Source organism: Suricata suricatta, chromosome 3, assembly GCF_006229205.1.
Source record: "Suricata suricatta isolate VVHF042 chromosome 3, meerkat_22Aug2017_6uvM2_HiC, whole genome shotgun sequence".
NCBI lineage: Eukaryota > Metazoa > Chordata > Mammalia > Carnivora > Herpestidae > Suricata > Suricata suricatta.
Window position 1 is genome coordinate 146,753,652 of NC_043702.1, and position 27,185 is coordinate 146,780,836.

General features: G+C 40.9%; 1 protein-coding gene across 4 annotated transcripts; it reads right to left on the bottom strand.

Moving 5' to 3' along the window:
* Positions 1-3,269: 3,269 nt before the first annotated feature.
* On the bottom strand, positions 3,270-26,840 carry DDX59 (DEAD-box helicase 59). 4 transcript variants are annotated; one of them, XM_029935422.1, is made up of 8 exons: positions 26,184-26,839; positions 24,583-25,400; positions 23,050-23,217; positions 18,479-18,568; positions 11,475-11,726; positions 10,640-10,792; positions 10,015-10,143; positions 3,270-3,703 (listed from the first exon to the last, which is right to left on the bottom strand). In XM_029935422.1, the coding sequence occupies exons 2-8, from the start codon at positions 25,387-25,389 to the stop codon at positions 3,440-3,442; spliced, it is 1,863 nt and encodes a 620-aa protein (XP_029791282.1). In that variant the 5' UTR covers positions 25,390-25,400; positions 26,184-26,839; the 3' UTR covers positions 3,270-3,439. The 4 variants fall into 4 exon arrangements, with proteins under 4 accessions (XP_029791282.1, XP_029791283.1, XP_029791281.1 ...); XM_029935423.1 differs by having other exon boundaries at positions 11,475-11,651; positions 24,583-25,506; XM_029935421.1 differs by having other exon boundaries at positions 24,583-25,506.
* Between the last annotated feature and the right edge of the window lie 345 nt (positions 26,841-27,185).

Consider the following 27,185-nt stretch of genomic DNA (forward strand, 5'->3'; position numbering starts at 1 on the left):
ATTTGGGGCAATGGAGCCCTAGGCTTCTGTGGCAGCATAAAAAATGTGGGCATTTTGACAGAAAAACAGATAGGACTTGGTGACTAAGCAGATATGGAGAAGAGGGAGAGAGATGAGTCAATGATGACACCACGATTCTGAACATGGCTTGGAAAGTGGTAGTGCACAGGCAGTGCGGAAGTCGGAAGGGGGAGTTCGACTTTTTTGTAAGGAAGCTGATAAACTTGGCTCTAGATGGGCTGAATTTTGAGTCAAAGGTTCAGTGGAAATTTGAAGATGTGTAACTAAGGCACAAGTCAAAGGATAGGATTGGAGATTTTATATATATATGTGTGTGTGTGTGTGTGTGTGTGTGTGTGTGTGTGTACGTATGTACATGTGTGTATATGTGTGTATATATAGGTATATATATATATACACACACATATATACATACCTATATATACACTTATATATATACACACACACACACTTCAATGGAATATTTCAAATACATCAAACATAGACCAAACAGTAAAGAACCCCCATGTACCCATCATCACCTGACTTCAATAATGATCGGGTTTTGGCCAACCTGTTTCATCCAGACTTTCCACTACTCTGAAGCCTATTCCAGACATGGAGAGAGAAACAGATTTAAAAGTATGACATACAGGAGCACCTGACTGGCTCAGCCGATAGAACATGTGATTCTTGATCTCCAGGTTGTGGGTTCAAGCCCCAGGTTGGGTATAAAGATTACTTGATAAAAAAGAAAAGTATGAAGCACAGAAAATACAGATTTGGGAAGACCTCAGAGAAATTTAAAGCACTCCCTCTCATCTTACAAATGAGAAAAGCTAAAGATTAGAGACAGTAATGAATTTACACGAGTTAAAAAAAATACAACAGTGGAGCTATAACTGGAACCCAATTCTCTGCAGTTTTGTCAAGTTTTCATCTCCTTTGAGATAAAATGAGAAAAATAAGGATGACATGAAAATTCCTCAGACAGCTAAAATTCAAAAAATTAGTTTGTAAACATTTTACAAATTGCTCTTTGTAAACATATTTACAAAGTAAACATTGGTCTTGAATTCACTTCATTTGCAATTCTGTCAAATAACACCCTGGGTGCCCTACTAGATGGGGCTCCTCGGTGGCTCAGTCAGTTAAGAGCTGACTTCAGCTCAGGTCATGATCTCATGGTTCATGAGTTCCAGCCCCATGTTGGGCTCTGTGCTGACAGCTCAGACGTGGTGTCTGCTTTGGATCCTGTGTCTCCCTCTCTCTCTGCCCCTCCCCTGCTCACACTCTGTCTCTCTGTCTCTCTCTCAAAAATAAAATAAACACTAGAAAAAAAAAAAAACCTAGAACATAGGTCCTCACACTAACAGCAGAATAAGAAAACTGTGCTCACTTAGATATCATTGGTTGATTTTTATACCGTGGCCCTAGAGCCTCTGGGGTCACTGTAAGTGTGCCTTGGAGACAACAAAAGAGTCCTATCTGTCTGGAGTGAGTTTACTTTTGGCTGCCAGCAAAGTCACCTTGAATGACACATCACCTCTCGTACCATGCCTCCCTACGTTAATGGAGCAAACTTTGTGTTGACTGTGGTGGGCAGAATATATAACACAGCAATAAGAGGTGGATATAAATTCCATGGAAGGTGCAAGCTGAAAAATATTCTGCCTGCACACACACACAAAAAAGGAGTTTTATCAGAAAATATGACAGTTCATGGATTCAACTTAGATTTAATTTTTTTTACTTAATAGTATGAGTCATAGTTTAAATATCTGGCAATGTTCTTTGCAAAGATGTGAGAAAGCCAAAAAAAACTTTGGTTTTTTTTTTAATCTGATTAAATCCTCATGAAGAACCTGCGAGTTAAAGGCTCCTTCCCCCCACCACTGTTTCATTCACCTGCTACCTGAAGGAAGCGAGAATATCAAAGAGGGGGCCCAATACCCAATGCAACAGAAAAGTTCTAGATGAGAGCAGGCAGAACATGGGCTTGTAAGAAAAGAACTGAAGGACCTTGAGTAGAAGTGGGAACAGAAGCCAGCCAGCGAGCCAATGAGGCTGACCCATGGGGTTACATTATAGCCCAACATTATTTATTTTTGTTTAAATATAGCCTTCTAGGGGTGCCTGGCCGGCTCAGTTGGGAAAGTACGTGACTCTTGATCTTGGGGTTGTGAGTTCACACCGACTGTAGAGATTACTCAAAAAAAGATGTTAGTGCCCACTGGTTATGGTTTAAAAGGTTGAAAAAAGATTTAAATTTATATACAGTCTCCTAAAAATGCTGATTGCAAAGTACTCTTATAGCTATACTGCTTTTATTTATACAGAAGTTTGAGTCTACTGAAAAAGAGCCCTATCTCTAGTATTATCAACACTTAAAGGACTCTCATACACGTTGAACATGGTGGTGATGCTTGGTTTTCAGCCTCCTAGTGCACCTGCTACAGCACCCTGGAACCTTAATGGTTGCCTCATCCTTGAAATTAGACATACTTACCACTCAGCTGTTGCCAACCACAGAATCAAGATAGGGACAGCCAGGTTCTTTGGGGAACCTCTGACCTCATGTTTTCCTTTGAGTGGGGACATTCAGAAACTACCTACCGAGGGACTCTAATGAGTTCCATAAATCTCTGCCATACCCCTTTGGGGAGGATGTTTAGGATCTAAAGCTTAAGTGTCCACATTTATTTAACATACTATCTAAATCCTGCAAGTAACTGATAGTAACAGCTTTTAAAGAAATGAAAGTATTGATGTATCAAAGCAAAACACCTGTCTTCCTTCCATTATTTAATATTATCAATTGAATCAGCAAACTGACATTAACATAAAACTGTAATTGCAATGCAGCATTAACATAACTTGACATTATTTTGATAAGAAGCCTATTTAAGTATAAAATAAATGTTTACCAAGCTGAAGGGAAAACAACTGAACATAAAACAGATATTTCACATTGATTTTTAAAGCACCACCAATCATTTCTTCCAGTTTCCACCTCACATTCATTTATTCAACAATAACCCAAGTGCCAGTGTGCCCAGAGTGCGCTGGGGCCACTATACAAAACCATCCCCGTTCTGAGTCTGACTGCTTGCTGTGCGGATTTCTGGCTCTGACAGCAGCTCCGAGAGTATTTATTGAGGAAAAAAATTAAAAAAAAAAAAAAAAAAAGGCTTTGTCTACACACAGAAAAAATTTTACTTTATTTAGCAATTCATTTTCTGATTTTAATTTACAAGAACTACAGGGAAATAAATACAATACTGTGGTATAAATCTGATATTCAATTTTAAAAATTTAAATTATGTTAAATTTTTTTTGCTTCATGTACATGTCCCATTGATTCAAACCATATAGTAGTAATATACAGAGATTTCATGGACAACATTCACAGTAAAAAATTGTTCAGTGGTTTAACAAGTCATTTCTGAGAATTACTTTTATCATGTTTTCTAATAATGTCCATAAGATTAGCTCCTGTAACCAGATCATTCTGTGTCTGTTTATCTTTCTGTTGTTCCTTTCTTTTCTGGTCGTGAAGATAAGGGGAGTTTAGCAACTGGGGGGGAAGAATGGACCCTGTGGGTTTTACCCTTTTTGCAATATCCCAGAAGAGTCTTTTTGAGTTGTTATTGATGAAAGTAATCGCTGTTCCATTTTGACCTAATCTCCCCACTCTTCCAACCTGAAATGAAATGCAAATGACATTTTCAAAATGTTCATTTAAAACCTTAATGTCTCTTGCAAGAAAATTAAGGTTAGTTTTTAAAGAGGCTTTGCTGAGACTAACACGCATCATTCACACAGCCTTGTTTGCTCTGCACGTCTCCACGGGTTTTGTGAAACCAATTTAAGTAGCCTGCCACCAGCATCTTTTTATTTATTTATTTTTATAATAGTTTATTGTCAAATTGGTTTCCATATAACACCCAGGGCTCTTCCCCACAAGTGTCCTCCTCCATGACCATCACCCCTCCCCCTTCAGCCCTTGGTTCGTTTTCAGTATTCAATAGTCTCTCATGATCTGTGTCCCTCTCTCTCCCCCACTCTTTCCCCCTTCCCCTCCCTATGGTCCTCTTAGGTTTCTCCTGTTAGACCTATGAGTGCAAACATATGGTATCTGCCCTTCTCTGCCTGACTTATCTCGCTTAGCATGACACCCTTGAGGTCCATCCACTTTGCTACAAATGGCCAGATTTCATTCCTTCTCATTGCCATGTAGTACTCCATCGTATAGATAAACCACATCTTCTTGATCCACTCATCAGGGGATGGACATTGAGGCTCTTTCCATGATTAGGCTATTGTTGACAGTGACACTATGAACACTGGGGTACATGTGCTCCTATGCATCAGCACTTCTGTGTCCCTTGGGTAAATCCCTAGCAGCCCACCAGCATCTTTTAATGAAATAGCTCAAAAAGAAAATATAAAAGTGATCACATGTAACACCTGTAAGTATTGTTTGTGAACCTTGTGTTTCAGTTCCGGAAGTTGTGGGGGGTGGGAGTGGGTGGCAAGGACATGAAGATGTTCCTTACTGTTGACAGGGTGACAGGGTAAAAGGAAAATTTTTTGAAAGCTGCAGCTTTTAGAGCAAGAGGACAATTACTTTAGAGTGCTTCAGGGCCTTGAAATGTGAGATTTAAGCAAATTCATTTTTGCATAAAGTTATTTCTCATTTTGATAAAATTAAATGGACACAAATTTGTGATGGACATACATGATAAGGAACAAAATTCACTGGTCTCCAAATATACTGAGAAACTCTTCAGAAGGGAGATAAATACACATTCTGCTCCTTAACTGAAATATAGAACAAAGTCTATATTCAGGATATTTAAATGATTAGATAATTGCTGCTAATATATAGGACATTTTTAAAAATTATAGTTTATTGTCAAGTTGGTTTCCATATAACACCTGGTGCTCATCCCAACGAGTGCCCTCCTTCATGCCCATCACCCATTTTCTCCTCTCCCCTTCATATAGAACATTTTTAATATTGCATAAATAAAACATTTTTAATATTGCATAAACAAAACATAACATGGCCCCTCTATGGAATGAGACTGGGCACAAGAGAAGAAATGTTGTTTTATTCAATTATGTTAGTGAATTTTTCCAATAAAACTAAAAACTAATAAAAAGAAAATATTTACAAATCATGTATCTAATATGGATCGTCTAGAATACATAACTTTTACAACTAAATAATAAAAGGACAACCCAATTAAAAAATGGGCAAATTTTTTAAAGTTTTATTTATTTTTGAGAGAGAGACAGTGTGAGCAGGGGAGGGTGAGAGAGAGAGGGAGATACAGAATCCAAAGCAGGCTCCAGGCTCTGAGCTAGCTGTCAGCACAGAGCCTGACGTGGCGCTCAAACCCACGAACCGCAAGAATGTAACCTGAGCCAAAGTCGGACACTTAACTGATTGAGCCACCCAGGTGACCCAAAACGGGCAAAGAATTTAAACTGACATTTCTCCAAAGATGATGCACAAAGGGCCAGTAAGTACATGAAACAACGTTCATTAGTCATTAAGGAAATGCAAATCAAAAACACAAGGAGTTATCACTTCATACCCTTAGCAGGGCTATACTTAAAAACATAAATAGGGGCGCCTGGGTGGCTCAGTCGGTTAAGCCTCCGGCTTCGGCTCAGGTCAGATCTCACGTTCCTGGGTTCGAGCCCCACATCAGGCTCTGTGCTGACAGCTAGCTCAGAGCCTGGAGCCTGGAGCCTGCTTCCGGTTCTGTGTCTCCTTCTCTCTCTGCCCCTCCCCCTCTCATGCTCTGTCTCTCTCTGTATCAAAAAGAAATAAAACATTAAAAAAATTTTTTTAAAAACCCATAAATAATTAAGTGTTGATAAAGATTTGGAGAATTTGGAACTCTCATATATTGCTGGTGAGAATGTAAAATCATGAGGCCACATTAGAAAAGAGTCTAGCAGCTCCTCAAAATGTTACACACAAAATACTGTATGACGCAGCAATTCCTCTCCTGGGTGTGTCCCCAACAGAAGTGAAAATGAACATACGCTGGCGAGGACGTACAGAAAGGGTAACACGAGTGCCCTGCTGGCTGAAATGCAAATTGGTGTAGCCTCTGTGGGAAACAGTATGGAGTTCCCTCAAAACATTAAAAATAGAATTGCTATATGATCAAGTAATTCCAGTACTGGGTATTTACCCAAAGAACAGGAAAACACAAATTCAAAACGATATATGCACTCCTATGTTTATTACAGCATTATTTAAAAATTTTTTAAACTTTTATGTATTCTTGAAAGAGAGAAGACAGCACTAGTGGGGGAGGGGCAGAGACAGAGTGAGCAAGCAAGAGAGAGGGTCGGGGGAAGACACAGAATGTGAAGCAGGCTCCAGGTTCTGAGCTGTTAGCACACAGTCCAATGTGGGGCTCAAACTCACGAACTGTGAGATCATGACCTCAGCTGAAGTCAGACACTTAACTGACTGAGCGAGCCAGGTGTCCCTGCAGCATTATTTACAATAGCCAAAGTATGAAAACAGCCCACGTATCCATCCACACATGAAGGGATACGGAAGATGAAGTAGGTATATATAATGGAACATTGCTCAGTCATAAAAAAGAATGAAATCTTGCCATTTCATTGCAACAACATGGGTGGATGTAGACAGTATAATGCTAAATGAAATATGTCAGAGAAAGACAAATACCACAACATTTCACTCGTGTGGAATTTAAGAAACAAAACAAATGAACAAAGGAAAAACGAGACAAACCAAAAAGCAAACTTTTAACCATAGAGAACAAACAAAGTGATGGTTACCAGAGCAGGGAAGGGAATGGCTAAAATAAATGAAGGGAATTAAGAGTACACTTGTCATGATGAACACAAAGTACAGAACTGTTGAATTACTATATCGTAGACCTGGAACTAATATAACACTGAATGTTAACTATACTGGAATTAAAATATAAGAAATGAAAACCTATGTCCATATAAAAACTTGTACATGGGGCTTCTGGGTGGCTCAGTTGGTTAAGCATCCAACTTTGGTTCAGGTCATGATCCCTGGCTTGGGAGTCTAAGCCCCACATCAGGCTCTGTGCTGACAGCTCAGAGCCTGGAGTCTGCCTTAGATTCTGTCTCCATCTCTCTCTTCCCCTCCCCTGCTTGTACAGTATCTTGCTCTCTTTCTCAAATAAACATTAAATTTTTTTATAAAAAGCTTGTACAGGGATGCACACAGCATTATTAATAGTAAACAAAAAGGAGAAACATGCTAAAGGTCTAGCAACTAATGAACAAAGACAGGTGGTGTATCTTTGGAATATAATGTAGCAATAAAAAATGTACTGATATATGCTACAATATGAGTGAAACTTGAAAACACTGTATAAGTGAAAAAAGGCAGAGAAGACTATATACCTATGATTCCATTTATACAAAATGTTGGGAAGAGATACATCTATAAAGACAGGCCGCAGAGTACTGGTTGCTTAAGGTGTGTGTGTGTGTGTGTGATGAGGAATGGGGAATGACTGCTGAAGGGACAGGTATGGGGTTTCTTTTTAGGATGATAAAAACTTTCTACAATTGCAGTGATAGCTGCACAACTATATGAATATGCTAAAAACCAGTAAATTGTGTACTTTCAACTGGTGAGTTGTATAGCATGGGAGTTATATCAATTGAGACATACTATATTCTGAGATATTTTATACTGCAACATAAGTTGTTCAAAACACAACTGCAATAGTCTCTAAACTCTAAAAGACCTGACTCAACAAATTCCAAATTATCTGCCCAGAAGTCCCTGCCCCCAAGTTAAAAGCAAACACATGGGAATACCTACTATAACTTAAAATACACATATCCTTAAAAACCAATCATAAAAACAGAATACAATAAAATAAAATGCACATATCCTCTGGCTAGCAAGTCTCTGGCAAGTCCATGTTATAAATATACCACATGAGAGGAGCAGCTGTACATTCAGATGGTCACTGCAGCATATTTAACAACAGAGTATTGGAAATATTTAATTATCCATCAAATTGTAAAGGACTTACTAAATCAATTAGGTAAGCCATAGGTTACCATGCAGCAATGAAAATAGATCAAGCCCAATTAAAAACAATCAAAACCATTTAAAGAGTTTAGAACAGTGGCTGGCCATATAGTAAGCACTCCACACATACCAGTATTTTTTAAATGGTATCTATTATGTGTGCTAATAAGGAAGGACACCTACAATTTATTTAATAAGGAAAGCAAGGCATAGAACACTCAGTGTAATATGGTCCCATTTACGTAAGAAGTGTAACATGGTACACCTATACTGGTGCATAAAGATACATTTTCTATTTTCTGCACCATTAACTGTCCTAACTACTCAAAAACAGGAGGGCTACCTTAGAGAGACTTAGTTGTCACTTTATATCTTTTGTTATTTACATTATTTCTTCTTGTGTATATGTACACTTCAATTACTGAAGCCAACAAAAAAATACCCAGAAAAAGAACCAGAAAAGCAGAAGGATATGGGGCCATTCTGAGTAGAGGTTAGAAACTCTACATACTCAACACCCCCTGAGGCCATTGCTCAGGGTACCTGCATGGTAACTCATGAAGAATTGAGAGCCACAGGGTTGATCTTGGGGTAGCAAGAAAAAGCTAAATAATTATAATTAGCATACTCAATTTAAGAAGCTTAAGTATTTTAATATTTTAGAAAGATTAGCATCCAAAATTATTAAAAATTTGAAAGAAAATAAATTTCAGGTCTTTGAACAATCAACTCCTGTGTAATACTCAACTCCCTGAGGCACAGGTAAATGGGGTGGGGGGGGCACTGCTATATCACTGAGTCTAGGTAAAAATAAAAGCAACAACGCATTAGAGGCACTAAAAGCGTTTCAGTGGGTGATCCAGGTAAATGTGGCATTCAGAGGTAATTCTAAGAACATTACAGAAAGGCTTTACTTGAAGAGTCTGTAAGTGATGCCAGAGAAGGAAGACAGGTAGCAGTCAGTGAGATAACAGGACGCTAAGAGAAAGCTCTATTCCTGCTAGAAAGAAGAGCTGCTGTTATCTTTGGCAGCAAAATAAAGAAAGAAAACTTTAATAGGTGAAAGACTAGAGCAAATAAGGATATGAAAAAGAGATGAAGACAAGATTCCTAAAAAACAAATACTTTATCAGATCAATTTTATTTTGGCAAGATAGAACAACATAAAACAAAGTCTTTTTTTCCCCGATTATAAAAGCCATTTAATATGCTCATTATGTAAGAAATATAAAGGAAATTTTAAAAAACCCCAAAAAACAAAGCCAACTACTTAAAATTGTTTTAAACAGATATTTTAGGTTAGTTCCAGTTATTTAAAAAAAACCCTTTTTTAATGTTTATTTTTGAGAGAGAGAGAGGGAGAGACAGAGACAGAGTGTAAGCAGGGTAGGGACAGACAGAGAGGAAGACACAGAATCTGAAGCAGGTTCCAGGCTTACACCTGTCAGCACAGGGCCCAATGTGGGGGGCTCAAACTCAAGAACCATGAGATCATGACCTGAGCCAAAGTTGGACGCTTAACTGACTGAGCCACCCAAGCAACACTCCAATTATTTTTTTTAATCCATTTTAGGAATACATGTATTTTTTAAAAACAAAATTTAGCTTTTATACATATATGCTTAAAAAGCAAAACTATACAAAGTTTTTTTAGGTATATGATAAAACTTATTTTTTCTCTCTTTTTTAGCATATTGTCTTGCTTTTTTTTCACTTATTTTATTTTAGAGAAGAGAGAGCAAGCAGGGAGATGGGGCAGAAGGAAAGAAAGAAAAACACAACCTTGGGATCATGACCTGAGCCAAAATAAGAGTCAGATGCTAAACCAACTGAGCCACTCGGGAATCCCAAAATGTTTTTTTTTTTTTAGTTACCACCCTACCGATAACACCTTGCCCAAGAGAACTTGAGGAAACATAAAATCTCTTTACCTGATGCACGTACTCATCCATGCTCGAAGGCATATCAAAATTGACAACCAGCCGGACACTGATCAAGTCTAGGCCTCGTCCCAGAACCCCGGTGCTCACCACAACTTCATAGTCTCCTTCAAGTAATCCCTTCCCCGGAAAGCAACAAACTTCATTATTCAGAATTTATCTTATGTGGTTTTATCTAATTCAGATACTGTTTTTAATACTTTGTTAAATATTGTTGTCACAGTATCTTTTCAGTAAGTAAAGGTCTTCATATACCTGAGAAATCTGTGTGGTTTAATTTCTTTGCAACTGCCCCCACCACCTCTCCTCCACCCCAACTCCATAATTTTTCTCTTAATGACTCAGGCAAACTTTTCCAAGAGTGAACTACTGCTCTGCCCCAGTCTAAACTGACCTGATTTCAGAAACGGTAGATTCTGAATTAGTAATCTATTTAGTAGATAAGCCTGTAGGGAACAGGCTTACTGCTCCCAAAACACAGAAGCCTGAGCAAGAGGAATAATGAGCTGACAGGTGCTGCTTGCCTGACGCTCTTGTAGTCGTTAGGAAAAGGTCTGCTTTAAAAACCAGCTGGGAATACGGGGGTCCCTTGAAAACAGAATGCTGAGTGTCAAACCTTCAAAGTGCTCTTCCGCTCTGTCTGTGACTTCTCCGAGTGTATGGACACGCTCTTCAGACCAGTGACCTTCTGCACGGCCTCGCTTAGCAGGTCTGCTCCCAGCTTGCAGTCCACAAATACTAACACTGGAGGCTTGAAGAGCTTCTTATCCTGAAAAATGAAAAACATGTATTTACAATTATTCATACAACATGATTTACAATGGGAAGTTTTTCTGAAAGCATTAGTATAAGCTAGTTATCAACAGGCTTACAGGGAAAAAGTGAGTGTTCAAATGAGTGTTTTCTTTAAAATATGCACAAACAGAGGCACTACTATTCACGTGTCTCCAGCACTTCATTAATATTGCAAAAATAATTTTAAAATTTTGAGTGCAATTTAAAATTTTAAATAATGTTCCTGAGTAAATACAAACATATTTAACTTAATACTTTATTTTTAAGTAACTGTATTTATGCATATCACCCATTTAACAAATTTCTGTTTAAACAAGTTACTGCTAAAAAATTCTATTTCCTGAGGACAGAATGATCAAGAAAGAATGTGTCTTTAACCGGATATATAAAACTACTAAACAATTTTGAAACAAAAGAATATTACTTAATAATAATCTTGATATTTAAATATCTTTCTATAATTTGGAAAAGAAAAGGCAACTCTGTATCCATACAGCATGCTTATAAAAATAAATATTTATTTGATCCCCACAGAATTGAGTTACAGCAATTTATTATTAAATATCTATACTAAATTCCCCAAAGGCTGCATCTAAAAATCATGACCTTAAGGACTGTGGAAAATGCAAAACAGGGTTGCCTGCTTAGCTACTCACATTTAAGATTTCAAATAATTTTTTCTTTTTGGCTGGTTCTTCTACCCACAAAATAATCTGGCGCACGCTGGAACAAGGCAGGTTCTTTTCCCCAGTGATAATTCTCACAGGATTATGCAGAAGCTGGCTTCCTAGTTGTTCTATGCTAGTTGGAATTGTAGCTGAAACCAAAATGGTCTGACAATCATTAGGAACGTTTTCCAAAATGTCAAGCACTTGCTGTTGAAAGCCCATCTTTAACATGGTATCAGCCTAAAATAAAATCATTTTCAAGTTAGTCCTACTCAACATGAAAACCCTGGACCATCCAAGGGAAAAACTGACATGATTAGGAGCATAAAAATTAAAAAGTTTTACACAGAAGACTATACCACAATGTCCAAAGATAAAGGATAAATTGGGAAAATATATATTTATATAAAATTATATATTGGGTAATTACAGGTTTTCAATGATATACAAAGGTTTTTATGACATTATTAAGAGTGGCAAAAAATGTATCTATCCTAAATATCTATCAGTAGAGGATTAGGTAAATAAATTATGGTAGATCCACATAATCCAACCGTATGGTATCATTAATTATGGCTGGAAAGCCTTTTACTGGATGATAATGAATCACTGCAGGAGGAAAAAAGCAAAGTACAGAACACTATGTAACGTGATACCAGTCGTGTATACGCTGAAGAAACTTAATTGTTGACTCTGTGGAGAAGTCTTGTAGGCTGTGGAAGGGGGATGCAATTTAACTTTTCATTTTATAGCTTCTTGCAAAGTTTTTTTTTTTTTTACCATGGATGTATATTTATAATAAAATATTAAATAAATATATTTAATGTTGGGGGCTTCCACTTCTGTATATACTTCTGTATTACTGGTCTTAAAAAAATGTATGTCTTACTAAGCAAACAGAAAACATTTTAAGTTAATGCTGCTTTAAAATAATAAAGATTAAGGCTGTCTTGATTTTTAAATACAATCTAGGTATCTATAATTTTTGAAAAGTAAGATCTTTAACTATTTTATTTTATTTTATTTATTTTTGAGAGACAGAGAGAGACAGCGCAAGCAGGGGAGGGTCACAGAGAGAGGGAGGTACAGACTCTGAAGACAGGCTCCAGGCTCTGAGCTAGCTGTCAGCACAGAGCCCGAGTGGGGCTCGAACCCACGAACAGATCATGACCTGAGCCGAAGCCGGATGCTTAACCGACTGAGTCACCCAGGCACCCCTATTTTAGAGTATTTAGACTAAGGCATTGTATTTTTAAGCATCCACTAACATACTATTAAAGTCTAAACGCTCATTTTAATATATTTCCTGTGGCATTTAAAAATCTAAAATAATCATGATGGTCTGGGTTTGATCCCGACTCTACCTATGACCTTAAATTAACCAAGTTAATGAATGGCTGTAGCCTCAGTTTTTCCTGTTACAAATGGGAATAATAATAGTAACTACCCCATAAGCCTGTTTTTTTTCATTTTTTTATATAATTTATCACCAAGCTGGTTTCCATATAACACCCAGTGCTCTTTCCCACAAGTGCCCCTCTCTATGACCCTCACCCCCTTTCCCCTTCCCCCCTCCCTTTTCAGCCCTCAGTTTGTGCTCAGCATTCAAAAGTCTCTCATGTTTTGCCTCACTTAAGACTGTTAGGAGGATTAATGAGGATATGTTATGAGGATGAAACATATAAAACACTTGGGACCACGTCCACAGCATGTTAAGTCTCAATGGTTCAATTTACTATGAGACACAGAGCACGCACACATGCGCACACACATGCTATGTCTTGCAAACATCCCCTCCTTTTCCTTAATAATCCCACTTAGCCCCCTTCATCTCAGATGACCTTGCTTCTCCTAGTTCAGAATATCGGCCGTCAGAAATAAGTTCCCTCAGTTTCCCTTCTCATCCAAGCTTCCCTGCATCTAATCTGTTTACACTAACACGTCCCACATCCAGCTACTTCTCTCCAGCTCACATTTGTAAGACTCCTCCTCATCCCGTCATCCCCACACCAGAAGCCATCCACCTCAAGCACCCAGAATCTTCTAGAACATCAGTCAGATCTGTTACTCCTGTTTAAATCCTCCAGTAATTTCCCATCACACGTAGAATAAAATCCAACTGTTACGCACAGCCTAAAGTCCTCCAGTTTTCATCCTCATCCACTTCTCTGACTTCATCGCCTACCACGCCCCCATCTCACACCCCACGACCCTGCTACACCACCCCACTTTCTGTCCCCGACTACCCCATGATCACTCCCACATCAGCTCCTACATACTGGCTGAAGGCTGACGGAAGCAGGCGTTCCTCCAGATGGATCTTTGTGTGCTGGCTCCTTTCATTCAGATCTCAGCATAAATGTCACTCAGAGAGCCCTCCGCCCATACCAACCTCAGAAAACTCCCCTGTTGTCTCTGTCACACTACCTGTGCACATACATCTGTCATAACTTATCTCACTTTCCATTGCATCCTCAAAACCAAGGACAGTTTCTAACATGTAAAGAGCCCTAAAAATGCGTCTGATAAACAAACAAGCATTCATCACTTCTAAGCACTGAAAAAGCACTGTCAGGCAGCTTGCTAGTCAGTTGTGTCCCAACTCTCCTTACAGATAAGGATCACTCAGAATGAGTTTTTAAATATTCCCAGACTCCAACTCAGACCTACCAAATCAGAGTATCCAAGGAAGACGTCTAGTCTTCTATTATTACATTCACTGAGTACACTGGGTGATTCTTACCATTAGGGAAACTTGGGCAAACACTGGTTGGTTACTGAGATAAAGCAAGAAACATAAGAGAAATAATAAAGTCCATATATCAGTCAACAGAGCAGAGAGGAAAGAAGGCCTAAAGTCTATCTAGGGGACTGATGGAAGGTTTCAGAGCCATGGACACATGACGGAAGAGCAGGTAGCTGGGGTGGGAGAGAATTCTAGGCCAAAGAGTAGGTACATGGAAGACAGGGAACAGATTTTTCTAATTCTAAAGGAATTATCTTGGTTTTCTTGCCTAACTATTCCTGTACCTTCATCCTCCTCTTGGAACACTGACCTCTCTTTTCAGGGACTGTTCTCAGTTCCTTCCTGGTCTCTCAGACTACATCGTGTTTACAGACTCATCTTCCAACTCCACAAGCAGACACTTAGCCCCAGTTTTTGTCTCTCTCTAACCTTCCTCCCTTAGAGAAACCAGTGTGCCCCATGGATGCTGGTGTGCATTTCTCATGTCCACACAGCATTTCATCCATCATTCATAAAAAACTTGACATTTCTAAAACAAAACTCAAATATGATTGCCAAGCTCCAACTCTTACCCACTTGCCCTTTACTTAAAATTAAAGGCACAACCGGCGTTTATGTAATCACTTCAACCCCCTTCTTCTCCATCTTCCCTCAGATTCAGTCATCAGAAGATCATGAATGATTTACAGTGGTTCTCAGATGTACTCATGACTCCCACTGCCTCCACCCTGTCCCTGACCCTACTCACCTGTCTGGGTTGCTAGCCATTCTGTCCCAGACTCTTTCTTCTTTAATTTCTCTTGCATGGAGCAGCAGAATAACCTTGCTAAACGACCACTTTCTACTCATGACACCCCAAATCAATAATTTAGAAAGCCTCATTGTTTCCCACATCAAATCCAAAGTCCTCCTACTCCCTCTCAAGGCCCTCTATAATTTGACCCCACCCTAACTACCCAACTTTACTTCCTATTATTTCTCAGGGAGAACACCAAGCTGCTGGTCTCTCTGTGCATGTGCTTGGCCTTTCCGGCTCTGCCTATGTTAGCTCCTTCACCTGGAATACTCGATACACTCTCCAATTTTCTAAATCCTTTTCCATCTGTGGATGATCAGGTCAAATCCCATTACCTCGGAGAGCCCATTTTTTAGAGTGCCAATTCACACGATGTCTCATTTCTCTCGACCTTAATTGCCCTGAAAAATCAGCTTATTATACATAGTCCTATTATTTTACTAACAGCTTCTATCAGGGGTCAGCAAACACAGGCCTGTATGTGCTTCTGTAAATAGCTACATGGGAACACAGTCACACCCATGTACTGACCTACTGTCTATGGTTGTACCGAGTAGTTACAACAGAGACCAAGTAGCCCCTGAAGCCTAAAATACTATCCGGTCCTTTACAGCAGGAGTTTGCCATTCCCTGGCCTACATTGCCCATTTTAGTTAGTACTTTTGTTTTTCAGTATATACGTTTGATAATGTTCTTGCTTTATTGAAGTATGTATGTCTTTTTCTCCAATAAGATTTCAGTACTTTGTAGGCCTCAATAGTATTTAAAATTTCTATGTGATGCCATCCAAACTTACCTAGAGCCAGCCAATCTACATACAGGTCAGGGAGGAAAGAAGGCCTAAAGTCTACCTGGAGGACTGATGGAAGTCTTCAGAGCCACGGACTCTGAATAGTACTTCTATGCCGACTTCAGTTTTAGGACGTGACCAATTATTTTGTTTACCAGCTCATTTCCTTAAAAGCTGAGGAGCTGGGACAGAGGCTGGACATAACGAGCACTCAGTACAGGTCTGCTGAATGAATACTCCTTTTGTATTCTGAGCACAGCACTGAGATGCTCTGTGAAACCCTATTAATTGGCGAAGATGAAAGTGTGAAGAGACGCAAACAGGAACGGAAATTTAAAAATCTATGTGATGATCCACTTCTCAGGCTCACAAGATGGCAAGAACTTAAGAACATGGGCTTACCAACAATGGGATGCCCGTTCATACTTGCAGGGTGCCAGGAAGTCTGATGATAATCCAATGCAATGAATCAGCTGAACCAAAAGGCACACCAGGAAAATGCGGACTTAGTAGCACCTTTTAAAATATTTTTCAATGTTTTTTTTTTTAATCTATTTTTGAGAGACCGAGAGAGACAGCGTGAGCAGAGGAGGGTCAGAGAGAGAGAGGGAGGTACAGAATCTGAAGCAGGCTCCAGACTCTGAGCTGTCAGCACAGAGCCTGACGTGGGGCTCAAACCCACAAACCGTAAGATCATGACCTGTGCTGAAGCCGGATGCTCAACTGACTGAGCCACCCAGGCACCCCTTAGTAGCACCTTTTAAAGGACTGAATAGGGGCGCCTGGGTGGCTCAGTCGGTTAAGCAGCCGGCTTCGGCTCAGGTCATGATCTCACAGTTCGTGGGTTCGAGCCCCGCGTCGGGCTCTGTGCTGACAGCTAGCTCAGAGCCTGGAGCCTGCTTCGGATTCTGTGTCTCCCTCTCTCTCTGACCCTCCCCTGCTGGCGTTGTCTCTCTCTCTGTCTCAAAAATAAAGACATAAAAAAAAATTTTAAAGGACTGAATAACCAGCTCACAACAGCCAAGGTATGGAAACAACCTGTGTCCATTGGCAGATGAATGGATAAAGAAAACGTGGTGTATATATACACAATGGAATACTGTTTAGACTTAAAATTCTTTCATTTTTAGTAACATGGATGGACCTGGAGGGCACTGAACTAAGTAAGCCAGACAGAAAAAGACAAATACTGTATATAGTACTCATACGTATAATTTAAAAAATTTAAAAATAAGAAAATAAAAGTCAAGTTCATAGAAATTCACAGAAAAATGATTGCCGGCGGCTGGAAGGTGGGTGAAAAAGGAAGTGGTTTGGGATAATAGGGCAAAAACTATCAGTTATAAAACAGATACGGTCTGATGTGCATAATGTGGTTACCATAGTTGGTAAAACTGTACTGTACAAGCAAAATTTCCTAAGGGAGTAGAACTTATTCTCACTGAAAAAAAAAAAAGTAAATATGTAAGGAAGAAAACAGAAAAAAAGAATAAAGGATTGAATAACATTATTTTACATTTTAACAGGACTTTTCAGTCTATGAGACATTTTCACAACGTCTGGAAGATTAAATGACTTGGCCAGCATCCCACAGTAGGAGGAGTAAAGCCTCAAATCCCAGTCTTGTGGTCCTTTCCAGGTGTTCTCCCCACACCCGTGGCACCCACTGCTGCTTACTGGGCCCCACAGAAGGCAGGCCAGGTTGCCATCACAGGTCAGCACCCAGACCCCACATCTGTGATCCCTGCTGAGCCTCTGCTCTGTCACCACTGCTGGGACATGTGTGAAGGCAGACGTGCAACGCCCTGCAGGCAGGACTGGCACCTGTGCAGCCTGGGCTGACACGTGGTTTTGCGTCCTCATGCTTGCTCATGGGGTGGAATATCATCGGATCCTGACATATTTATTTCACGTCATAAGCAAACCAAAAACATAAAAATGCCTATATGCCCTACGTACACTACTGGAAATCACAACCACAGATGACTATGACCACATAGAAAAAAATATAAAAGGTCATCCAACTAAGCATTCTTAGCTACTTCCAAAATCCCTGTTAATAGTTATTTGCCACTGATTCGTTTATGTTTGTAGACAAATGATAGCCAGCGACAAATGCTTAAAAAATTTACCACTGAGAATATAGTGCCTGTTGGATTTTCAGAAAACAGCTGTTTTCTGTCAATAAGGAAAAGACAACTAATTTTATTTATGAGTGTGGTTTATTTTCGGTGCACCATACCTTAGGGTAGTTGCAGTGCTACACAGGAACTAGCTTAAGAATGACCACTGCAGTTAGGAGCACCTGGGTGACTCAGTCACGGTTAAGTGTCCACTCAGGTTATGATCTCACAGGCTGTGAGTTTGAGCCCTGTGTCAGGCTCTGTGCTGACAGCTCAGAGCCTGGAGCCTGCTTCAGATTCTGTATCTCCCTCTCTCTCTCCCCCTCGCCAATTCAGGTTCTCTCTCTCTCTCAAAAATAAACAAACATTAAAAAAAAAAAAAAAAAAAGAATGACCACTGCGATTAAAAAGAATCCCTAAACGTTTTTTCCTTTGGGGAGAAAATGCCTGAACACAAGGTGAAATTATATAACTATAATGTATTTTTCATAAACTATATAAAATCAAGTGACTAATGTTCTAAACAACACTACTTACTTCATCTACGACTACAATTTTTATACCACGGAGATCTACAGAGCTCTGTTTTATTATATCCAGAAGTCGCCCAGGAGTTGCAATGATCACCTGAATAAAAAAGAAAAAGAAATTAGATAATATTTCTTCCTTCATTCGTTCTTTCTATCTGTACTTACTGAGTGGCTAATATGTGCCAGTCACTGGGGTTAGGTGCTCAGAATTCAATGATGACTAAGTCAGACGTAGCCTCTGCTCTCATGAAACTCGTAACACAAAGGAAGGAACAGATAAAACACATAAATGCCCCTGAGGTCAGAATGGTATCCAATAAATGGAGGCATCTATCCAGTCCCAGCTAACATATAAGCTAAACCCTAACACAGAAGTAGTAGCAGTTGGCAAGGAGAGGACCAGGTAGAGGAAAACATCCAAGAACCTTCTGAAGCTGGAAGGCCACCGAGGCTTCCATGAGGTGAAAGAGGGGAAGAAAGACTTGGATGAAGCCTGAAACCAGGCAGAGACCAGACCAGGAAGGGCGTGCAGGCAGGCTGACCGCTATTTGGCTCTGTAAACAAGTGCAAATCCCTGAACCTCTTTGGACCTGCTATTTCGCTTTAAATGAAAGGGTTGGGCACAATGATTTCTAAAGTTGCTTAAGGCTCTTCACAGTTTTATAATATTACGTTGAAGGAGTGGCTATAAGTAGGGGCTGTTTAGGGGTGCTTGGGTGGCTCAGTCGCTTAAGGTCTGACTTCGGCTCAGGTCATGATCTCATCGTTCATGGGTTTGGGCCCCACGTCGGGCTCTGTGCTGGTGGCTAGCTCAGAGCCTGGAGCCTGTTTTGGATTGTGTGTCTCCCTCTCTCTCTCTCTGACCCTCCCCTACTTGTGCTGTCTCTGTCTCTCAAAAATAAATAAAAAACATTAAAAATTTAAAACAAATTTTTTTAAAGTAGGGGCTGTTTAGTCAAACTTCAGTAGGAGTCTTAGCTCTAGCACTTAATAAATGGTGTGAGCCGCTGTTCGCACATTCATAAAATGGAAATAATAATTACTGGAAGAATTAAATGAGACATGCCTGGCATAAAGTATAGTTGAGTTAGAAATGATCTAATAAACTCAATTTTATTCCACTTTTCAAGGACACCCTAACACAATGGTAAGATCATGGAGAATGATAAAATTTCACGGTTGTAAGGATCTGTATCCACAGAACTCTAGAGCTCTGCTTAGCTTCTTCAGAAATACCATAAACATTTAAATCCATTTTAATTATTCTGAACTGAATTCATTTCCTTCTATTCCTCTTCCACTTCTCCCCTCTTCTGCTGGTTTGGAAGTTATAAAATTTTCCCCCCATTCTTCTAGTGCTTCCCTTGAATTTTAACAAACATTTATGAACTTAATAAAGTCAAAAGTTAACTGATGTATTTACCTTTTTCTTAAACAATAAAGGGCAATTGATTTACACCAATCACAACCTTCCTGTACTTATAGGTTACAATTGGCCAGTATTTTCTTTCTTCTTCTTTTAAACCCACAGATTGTCGATGATTACTTTTTATTTAGTCAATATTTGTTTATACTTATCCACATGCTTACTATATTCTTTGTTTACCATTCTTTCTTTGATCCCACACCTTCCTTTCCTGAATCATATTCTTCATGTGCAAAATATCTTAGTTTAATGTTCCTTTAGATAATCTATTGGTAAAAAAACTCTCTCAGCTTTGTTCGTCTGAAAAGGTCTCTATTTTGCCTTGACTTCTGAAAGATCACTTTGTTGAACGATTTTTTTTCTTGAAATGTTTATTTGTTTTTAGAAGAAACAGGGAGAGGGAGGAGAACCAGCAGGAAAGGAACACAGAGGGTGACAGAGGATCAAAAGCAGGTTCTGCACTGACAGCAGAAAGCCTGATGCAGGGCTGAAACTTAGGAACTATGAGATCATGACCTGAACTGAAGTCGGATGTGTAACTGACCAAGCCACCCAGGCGCCCCTTGAACGGACAGGTTTTCTCAGAGGGCGTCTGTGAAGGTCATGCCCAGCATAGGGAGTGGAGAGGTAGGAGGGTGACAAGGGGACCTCCACAGAAAGGTGGCCCTGCACAGGGTGCCGTAGTCTCAGTGGGGGAAGAAGGTGCAGGGTGGAGTCTAGTAAGGAAGGCGTCTCTATGGGGCAGGGGACAGAGATGAGAATGGGCAAGTGGTTACACAGAGGAGGATCGATCAAGAAAATAACTCCATAAAAGATAATGGGTAGCAAGATTCTCACTGCCAGGGTTACAAATATGGAGACCCCTTAATGATAAATCTCGTGTTTAATTAGAGTTGGAAGTATCGACATGAACTCATAAACACAGATGCAGAAATACCCACTTATGGAGTAATTCCCTCCCTCTATTCACTGAGAAGGTCCTAGAAGTAATGATAAGTCAACAGTAAAAGCAATAGCAATGAGCCCAACCCAGAGCCCAGATCTTGGTTTCTAAATACTATCCTATAACAAAAGGAATCAGGGCAACCTGGGGGAAAAGCATGAGACCAGGGCTGAGGCAAGGAAAGAACAATGAAAGCATGAACATCTTCAGAGAGAAAAAAAATGAAGTGCTCAAAGAATGATGGGCATATAATAAAAGGACAAAGAAGCCAACTTGACACTGATTCCACTGCTCAAATTGGGGACAACTGGATAATCAAAACATATAATGGTAATAACAGATTATAATCCTTTATTTAGTTTTTTAATTTTTTTTTAATTTTAGAGAGAGAGAAAAAGAGAGCAGAGGAAAGGGGTAGGAGAGACAGAACCTTTTTTTTTTTAAATGTTCATTTATTTCTGAGAGAGAGAGAGAGAGAGTGAGTGCACATGCACAAGTCGGGGAGGGGCAGAGAGAGAGAGGAAGACAGAGGATCAGACGTGAAGTGGGCTCTGTGCTGACAGCAGAAAGCCCGATGTGGGGCTCAAAGTCACAAACTGTGAGATCAGGACCTGACCCAAAATCAAAAGTTGGACGTTTAACCGAATGAGCCATCCAGGTGTCCCCAGATTATAATCCTTTAAATGAAATAGGAAATCATGAGTCTGTACTGATTGAAATATATATATATTACAATACGTTTGAAATGGTGTAAAGCACAAGAAATTTACAGTATGAAAGTACACCTCAAAATACAAAGAGAAAAAATAAAACTTTGGTTAATTTATAGGTAATATCACCAGTACAAGGACAAACAGAAATTATGTATCATCTACAAGGATGTAATGAAAAGAACAAAGCATATCTTCTATGATATTCCTTTCAAACATACAAAACTTGAATCTAATCAGTTGAGGGGCCTTCTTCAAAGTAAGCAGTTTATAATCCATAAAAGTGTCAAGATCATAAAAAAGAAAGAAAAGCAAAGACTGAAGACCTGTTCCCAATTGAAGGAGATGAGAGACTTGACAACTAAATGCAAAATATGATTCTTAACTGGATTCCTGTGTTATTAAAAAAAAAAAGGTGATGGGACAATTAACAAAATATGAATGGGGTCTGAGGAGTAGATGACAGCAACATTAACTCCTGATGCATTCCAGTATATCAAGGTTGATTTCCTGAGTCTATAACTGTATTGTGATCATATGTGATTATATGTGATCACCACCTTCTCTGTAGGAATCACACTCCTCTAGGGGCACCTAGCTGGCTCAGTCAGTAAAGTATCCAACTCTTGATCTCAGGGTTGTGAGATCAAGCCCCATGCTGGGCACAGAACCTACTTAAAAAAGAAAAAAGGAAATCACACTCTATACTAGCTATGGAACCTTAGATAAATCCCAGCTTTCTGAGACTCAACTTCTCAGCCATAAAAGACGGATATGCCAACCCCATCTGCAAGAGCAAATGTGATAATTGAATGGGATGATGCATGTGAAAACATCCAACAGCATTTGGCATATGATAGACAATAAACTGGGTTCCTTTTTTATAGAAAACAAACTTATGGGGCACCTGGGCAGCTCAGTAGGTTAAGCGTCTTGATTTCAGCTCAGGTCATGGTCTCCTGGTTCATGGGTTCAAGCCCCGCATCTGGCTCTAAACTGATAGCGTGGAGCCTGCTTGGGATTCTCTCTCTCCCTCTCGCCTGCCCCTCCTCTGTTCTCGTTCTCTCTCTCTCTCTCTCTCTCTTCTCTTTCAGAAATAAATAAATATACATTAAGAAAAGTAAAAGATTTACTTTTATAAAAGCTTCAGAAAAAATTAAGGCTTACTCGGCAAGAATTTAAAGGCTAATCTAAGGGCACCTGGGTGGCTCAGACAGTTAAGTGTCCGGACCCTTGATTTCAGCTCAGGTCATGATCTCACGGTTCATAAGGTCGAGCCCTGCACTGGGCTCTTTGCTGGCAGCACAGAGCCTGCTTGGGATTCTCTCTCTGCCTCTCTCTCTTGCCACCCACCTCCTCAAAATAAATAAAGTTAAGAAAAAAGGGTTTAAACTAAAATCACACTTGTAAGTTCATAAAGGGCAAAACATAAACAAAACAGCCAGCTCCCATACTGCTTATAATACATTTCAAAGGCATTTTACCCAGTCGGTGCTTACCTTAACATGCTGTCGAAGACGGTACAGCTGCGGGGGTAAGGGTAAGCCCCCCACCAGGAGCACGGTTTTCATGCGTGGCAGCCCACTCATCAGTTCCTTGGCTTGGCTCTCTATCTGAATGGCTAACTCTCTTGTGGGTGTAAGAATGAGTGCAGATGGAGTTTTGCTCTGCAAAGATTGGGAAAAACAAGTCTAAAAGCGCTGGCAATTAATTCCTGTGGATGTGGACTAAATCTGCAAAGTGATGCTAGGAGCGTTCCCATCAGCCCAGCTGGATATGCCCCCTCCTGCCTTCTGTTCACTGCAGATGTTCCCTCCCCAAATTACTGTCAATTGAATCCATTTCTTATAAAACACAGATATACAATGAAAGATCAAAACTAGGGCCAGGGAGAGGTACCCACAACAGGAAAGTGGGGGAAACAGAAAGTTGGCTCCCAGTCTAATAGACTGCAATCTCCAGTCATGCTCCTCTGAAGAGAAAACCCCGAAGATCTGGTTAAAGTTTGGCATTCCACCCTTGAGACTTCCTTCTCGGCTCTCCTGTGGGTTCACTGACTGTTCTAAGCGCCCTATTTCCTGCACTATCGCTCTATTTTGGACACCCAGTGGGTTTTACCTATATTTTGAACATGAGGTGCTTTCTTTTATTTTTTCCTCGCATTGTCTTCTACAATTCTTAGTTTCCCAAATTCTCCTTCTTTACTTCTCCTCTCTTTGCCTACAGTTTGCACTGGTTTCCCTTCCTGCCCTACTCCAGGCCTCACAAATTTAATAGAACTTGGCAAACATTGTTGGTTAAAGTAATTATGTTGGGGGGTGCTTTATATACTATAAACTAACAAGTAAAGTAAGGCAGCATTATTTTAAGATGCACCAGGAATCACCTCTAAGGGTATCTTTTGAACTCTACGATAGTGTTCTAACTTCGGTATAAATCAGTTTTTTCAAAACACAAAATCCAAGGAGGCTAAATTGACACAAAAATTGTAGGTCATCCAGTCAGCAGGATTTTTTTCCCCCAAAGCAAAAGCTTACTTCTTAAATAGAAAATTTGTTGAAAAGAAAATATTTTGTAAGGAGGGCAATTTTTAAGACCTTCAAGGGAAAGATCTTTGGTTCAATCTAATCAAAGTAAAATTCCAGGGCACCTGGGTGGCTCAGTTGGTTAAGCATCCAACTTCAGCTCAGGTCATGATCTCATGGGCCCTTGAGTTCAAGCCCCACATCAGGCTCTGTGCTGTCAGCTCAGAGCCTGGAGCATGCCTCGGACTCTGTGTCTGTCTCCGTCTCTGTCTCTGTCTCTCTCTCTCCCCCTCCCCCGCTCGTGCTCAAAAGTAAACATTAAAAAAAAAATTTTTTAAAGGAAAATACCCTAAAATTATGTTTTTCATATAAACTATCATCAGAAGCCAAATCACTAGGAGCACTAATGACTCAGATTATAGTTCAGTTTGCAGCTTTAACATAATCAAGGCTGCAACTTGGTATGTCCCTGACTTGTTTCTGAGAGTAACACATGTGAACTCTTACCTCACATAAAGCTCGGGTGATAACAGGAAGAAGAAAAGCAGCTGTTTTTCCAGAGCCGGTGTCCGCACTGGCCAGGATGTCTCTTCCCAGGAGTCCCACTGGAATCATCTGCATTTGGATGGGGGTTGGAACTTCATAGCCTGATTTCTTCAGGTTGAGATTTAAGGCCTCAGGGAAACCACAATGCTCGAAGTCAATAATAGGTCTGGTGACATCTTGCCCTTGAACTACAATACCTAGCTGCCGTTTAAGATTTTCAATCTGGTCTTCCTGAAGGTTCAAAATAAAGGGGTGTTCTTTATAGACATAAGAAGCATGAAGGGGAGACTCGGGCTCAGAATCAGCTTTCTGCGGATTGCTGAGCTTTAACCTCTCTTCCTTTTCCTTTACTTGTAGAAGATGTTTGGCCTTACACTCTAAACTACACACGTCTTCATCTGTCTTATCGCAGATGTATTCTCCGTAACGACCACAGACAACACAGACAGGTTCCCCAGGTTCTGCCCAGCGCTGTGTTTTGGAAAATGACTTGACAGGCTCTTCAGAAAGATCTCTATCCTTGGCGTCCTGCTCAGGTCCAACCAAACAAACCTCAGCCAACTGGCCAGCTGGACCTGGGAAAGGGCACGGTTCTGCGCTGTGCCGGTCGGATGCCGTGGCCTCTTCTGCAACTAAAGCATCAGCTGGATCCTCTCTGCCTTCATCCAGCTGAAGGTCTTCTGCATCTGGTTTCATTTTCTTAGCTGCACAACTTTTGCTGTCATCATTGGCATTCCTCTTGATTTTTAGAGATCTTGGAACAAACATCTTCCAAAATTCTGTTAAGGAAATTTTATCAGGAGATTTATTTTACCCCAGTGAAGAATAAAATTCACATATAAAGTCCGGCTATCTTGGAGTCAGCCTAGGGTCCCTGGGCTTTGCCTGAAAGAATAGAGGAAGTCATCATGACACTACTTAGAGCAAGCTTTTCTGCCATTCATAAATTTCCTCTGGTGAAAAAAAAACAGCCTCTTTTCCTTACACATGGGAGTGGTGAAACCTTGCATACTGCTTAGCACAGCCTTGTGCCTACAGCCTACCGCTGTTTACTGACTACCTGCACTTTAAAATGCCAAATATTATAGAAATTCCAGAGCAAATCCTTTTATGACATTTCCCAAAACAGCAGAAATACTTCACAATTGGAATCTTTAAAATCAAAACCACAAAGCATAGAGAAAAATGCTATTTTGATGTCATAAGTAACCTGTATGTATCTGTCTACATTCCAAAGGGCTTAGTGCTTCACCTGTTAACTTTATCTTCACAAGCTTGGAAAGTAGGTTAGCAACCCCCATTCCTCCACATACATAGCTATTTATCATGCTGCATTATGTATTCTATTATAACGGCTTGTCCAAGCTCACACCATTCTCAAGTGTCAGAATCCAGGCAATTCTGGCTCCAGAGCGCAAGCTCTCAACCACCGCTATGCCTATTTCCACCAGAAATGTTTCTGCGAAATTACTGTGGGTTGTGAAACGCTTTTAACTTAATTTTGAGCCTATTAAATATACTAATATACATTTTTCTAAAAAAAAATTCTTAGGAAAAATTACCAGGTCCAATTTTTCCAGAATAATTCCAACAAAAATGCAACTGGAGTTCTAGAATTACTATCCCAAGTCTCCGCGAATGTCAAGAAGGTGGGGAGAGGGACGGCTCTAGGTCAGCAGGGAAGAACTCGGGAACTCAAGGTCCTCAAATGGCGAAACGGAACCGGCTCCGGCAGGGAAGTGGGGGCGGCGCGGCGTCCCAGTTGCCAGATCCCTCGGGTGGCGCGCTCCCAGGCCCTCCCCTCGGGCGTTGGCCCCTCACCCCGCCCGCAGCCCGGCTCCCAAAGGCGCCCGCACGTCACCGCGCTGCTAGGAGACGGGGAAGGCGGGGCGCCGGGTTCAGGCTGGAGGCCCGGGACCCAGCCACTGCGAGGGTGGGAGGGGAACTGCCTCCGAGCGGGGGGATCCTACCGCCGCGGCCTAGCGCCCCGCGTCCTAGAGGCGAGGGAGCTCTACGGGCCCGAGCTGCCGGGGCCCGCGGTACGCTCACTCGCGCAGACCCGGGGCGCGTCCGCTCCCGCTCGGGGCCGGCTTCCCGCTCCAGGCGCTGGGCCCAGTTTCCGGTCGACAAGCCTGGACCCGCTCGGCCACACTACGGTTACGAAGGGCCGTGCGCAGCGCAGACTCCACTTCTCCGGGTTTTGGAAGGAAGCCGCGGCGCGCCTCGGCGCGGCGGGGAAGGCGGGGCTACCGCCGGAGGAGGAGCTTGGCTAGTAGCTGGCGGGGGCGGGAGGAACGAGGGAGGGGCGGGGCCCGGGAAGTGTCGCGCGCCTTTCCTTGCCCTTCCCGGCGCCCGGCTGCCGGTAAACTTCGGAGGGTGGCTGGAGCTGGCCGGGTTCTGCAGGGCGGGGCGGGTTTGGGGATCCTCTTGGAAGAATTTACGTAATCGAGTGGGCCAGGACTGGTGAAAAACAGTCCGCCCGGAAAGACTGAAGCGGGTGGCGCGGGGGCCTGGTACGCTTAAAAGTGTGAAGTCTGAGTGTAGAAGGGAGGGGCAGAGGCCCC

Bases quoted from the DNA above. Each gene is read 5' to 3' on its own strand.
- DDX59 (XM_029935422.1), bottom strand. From the start codon at position 25,389: ATGTTTGTTCCAAGATCTCTAAAAATCAAGAGGAATGCCAATGATGAC. The intron at 10,793-11,474 runs GTGAGTAGCTAA...TTCATTTTTCAG, and splicing joins AATTATTTGAAATCTTAAAT to GATAAGAAGCTCTTCAAGCC. The intron at 10,144-10,639 runs GTTTGACACTCA...TTTCCGGGGAAG, and splicing joins AGCGGAAGAGCACTTTGAAG to GGATTACTTGAAGGAGACTA.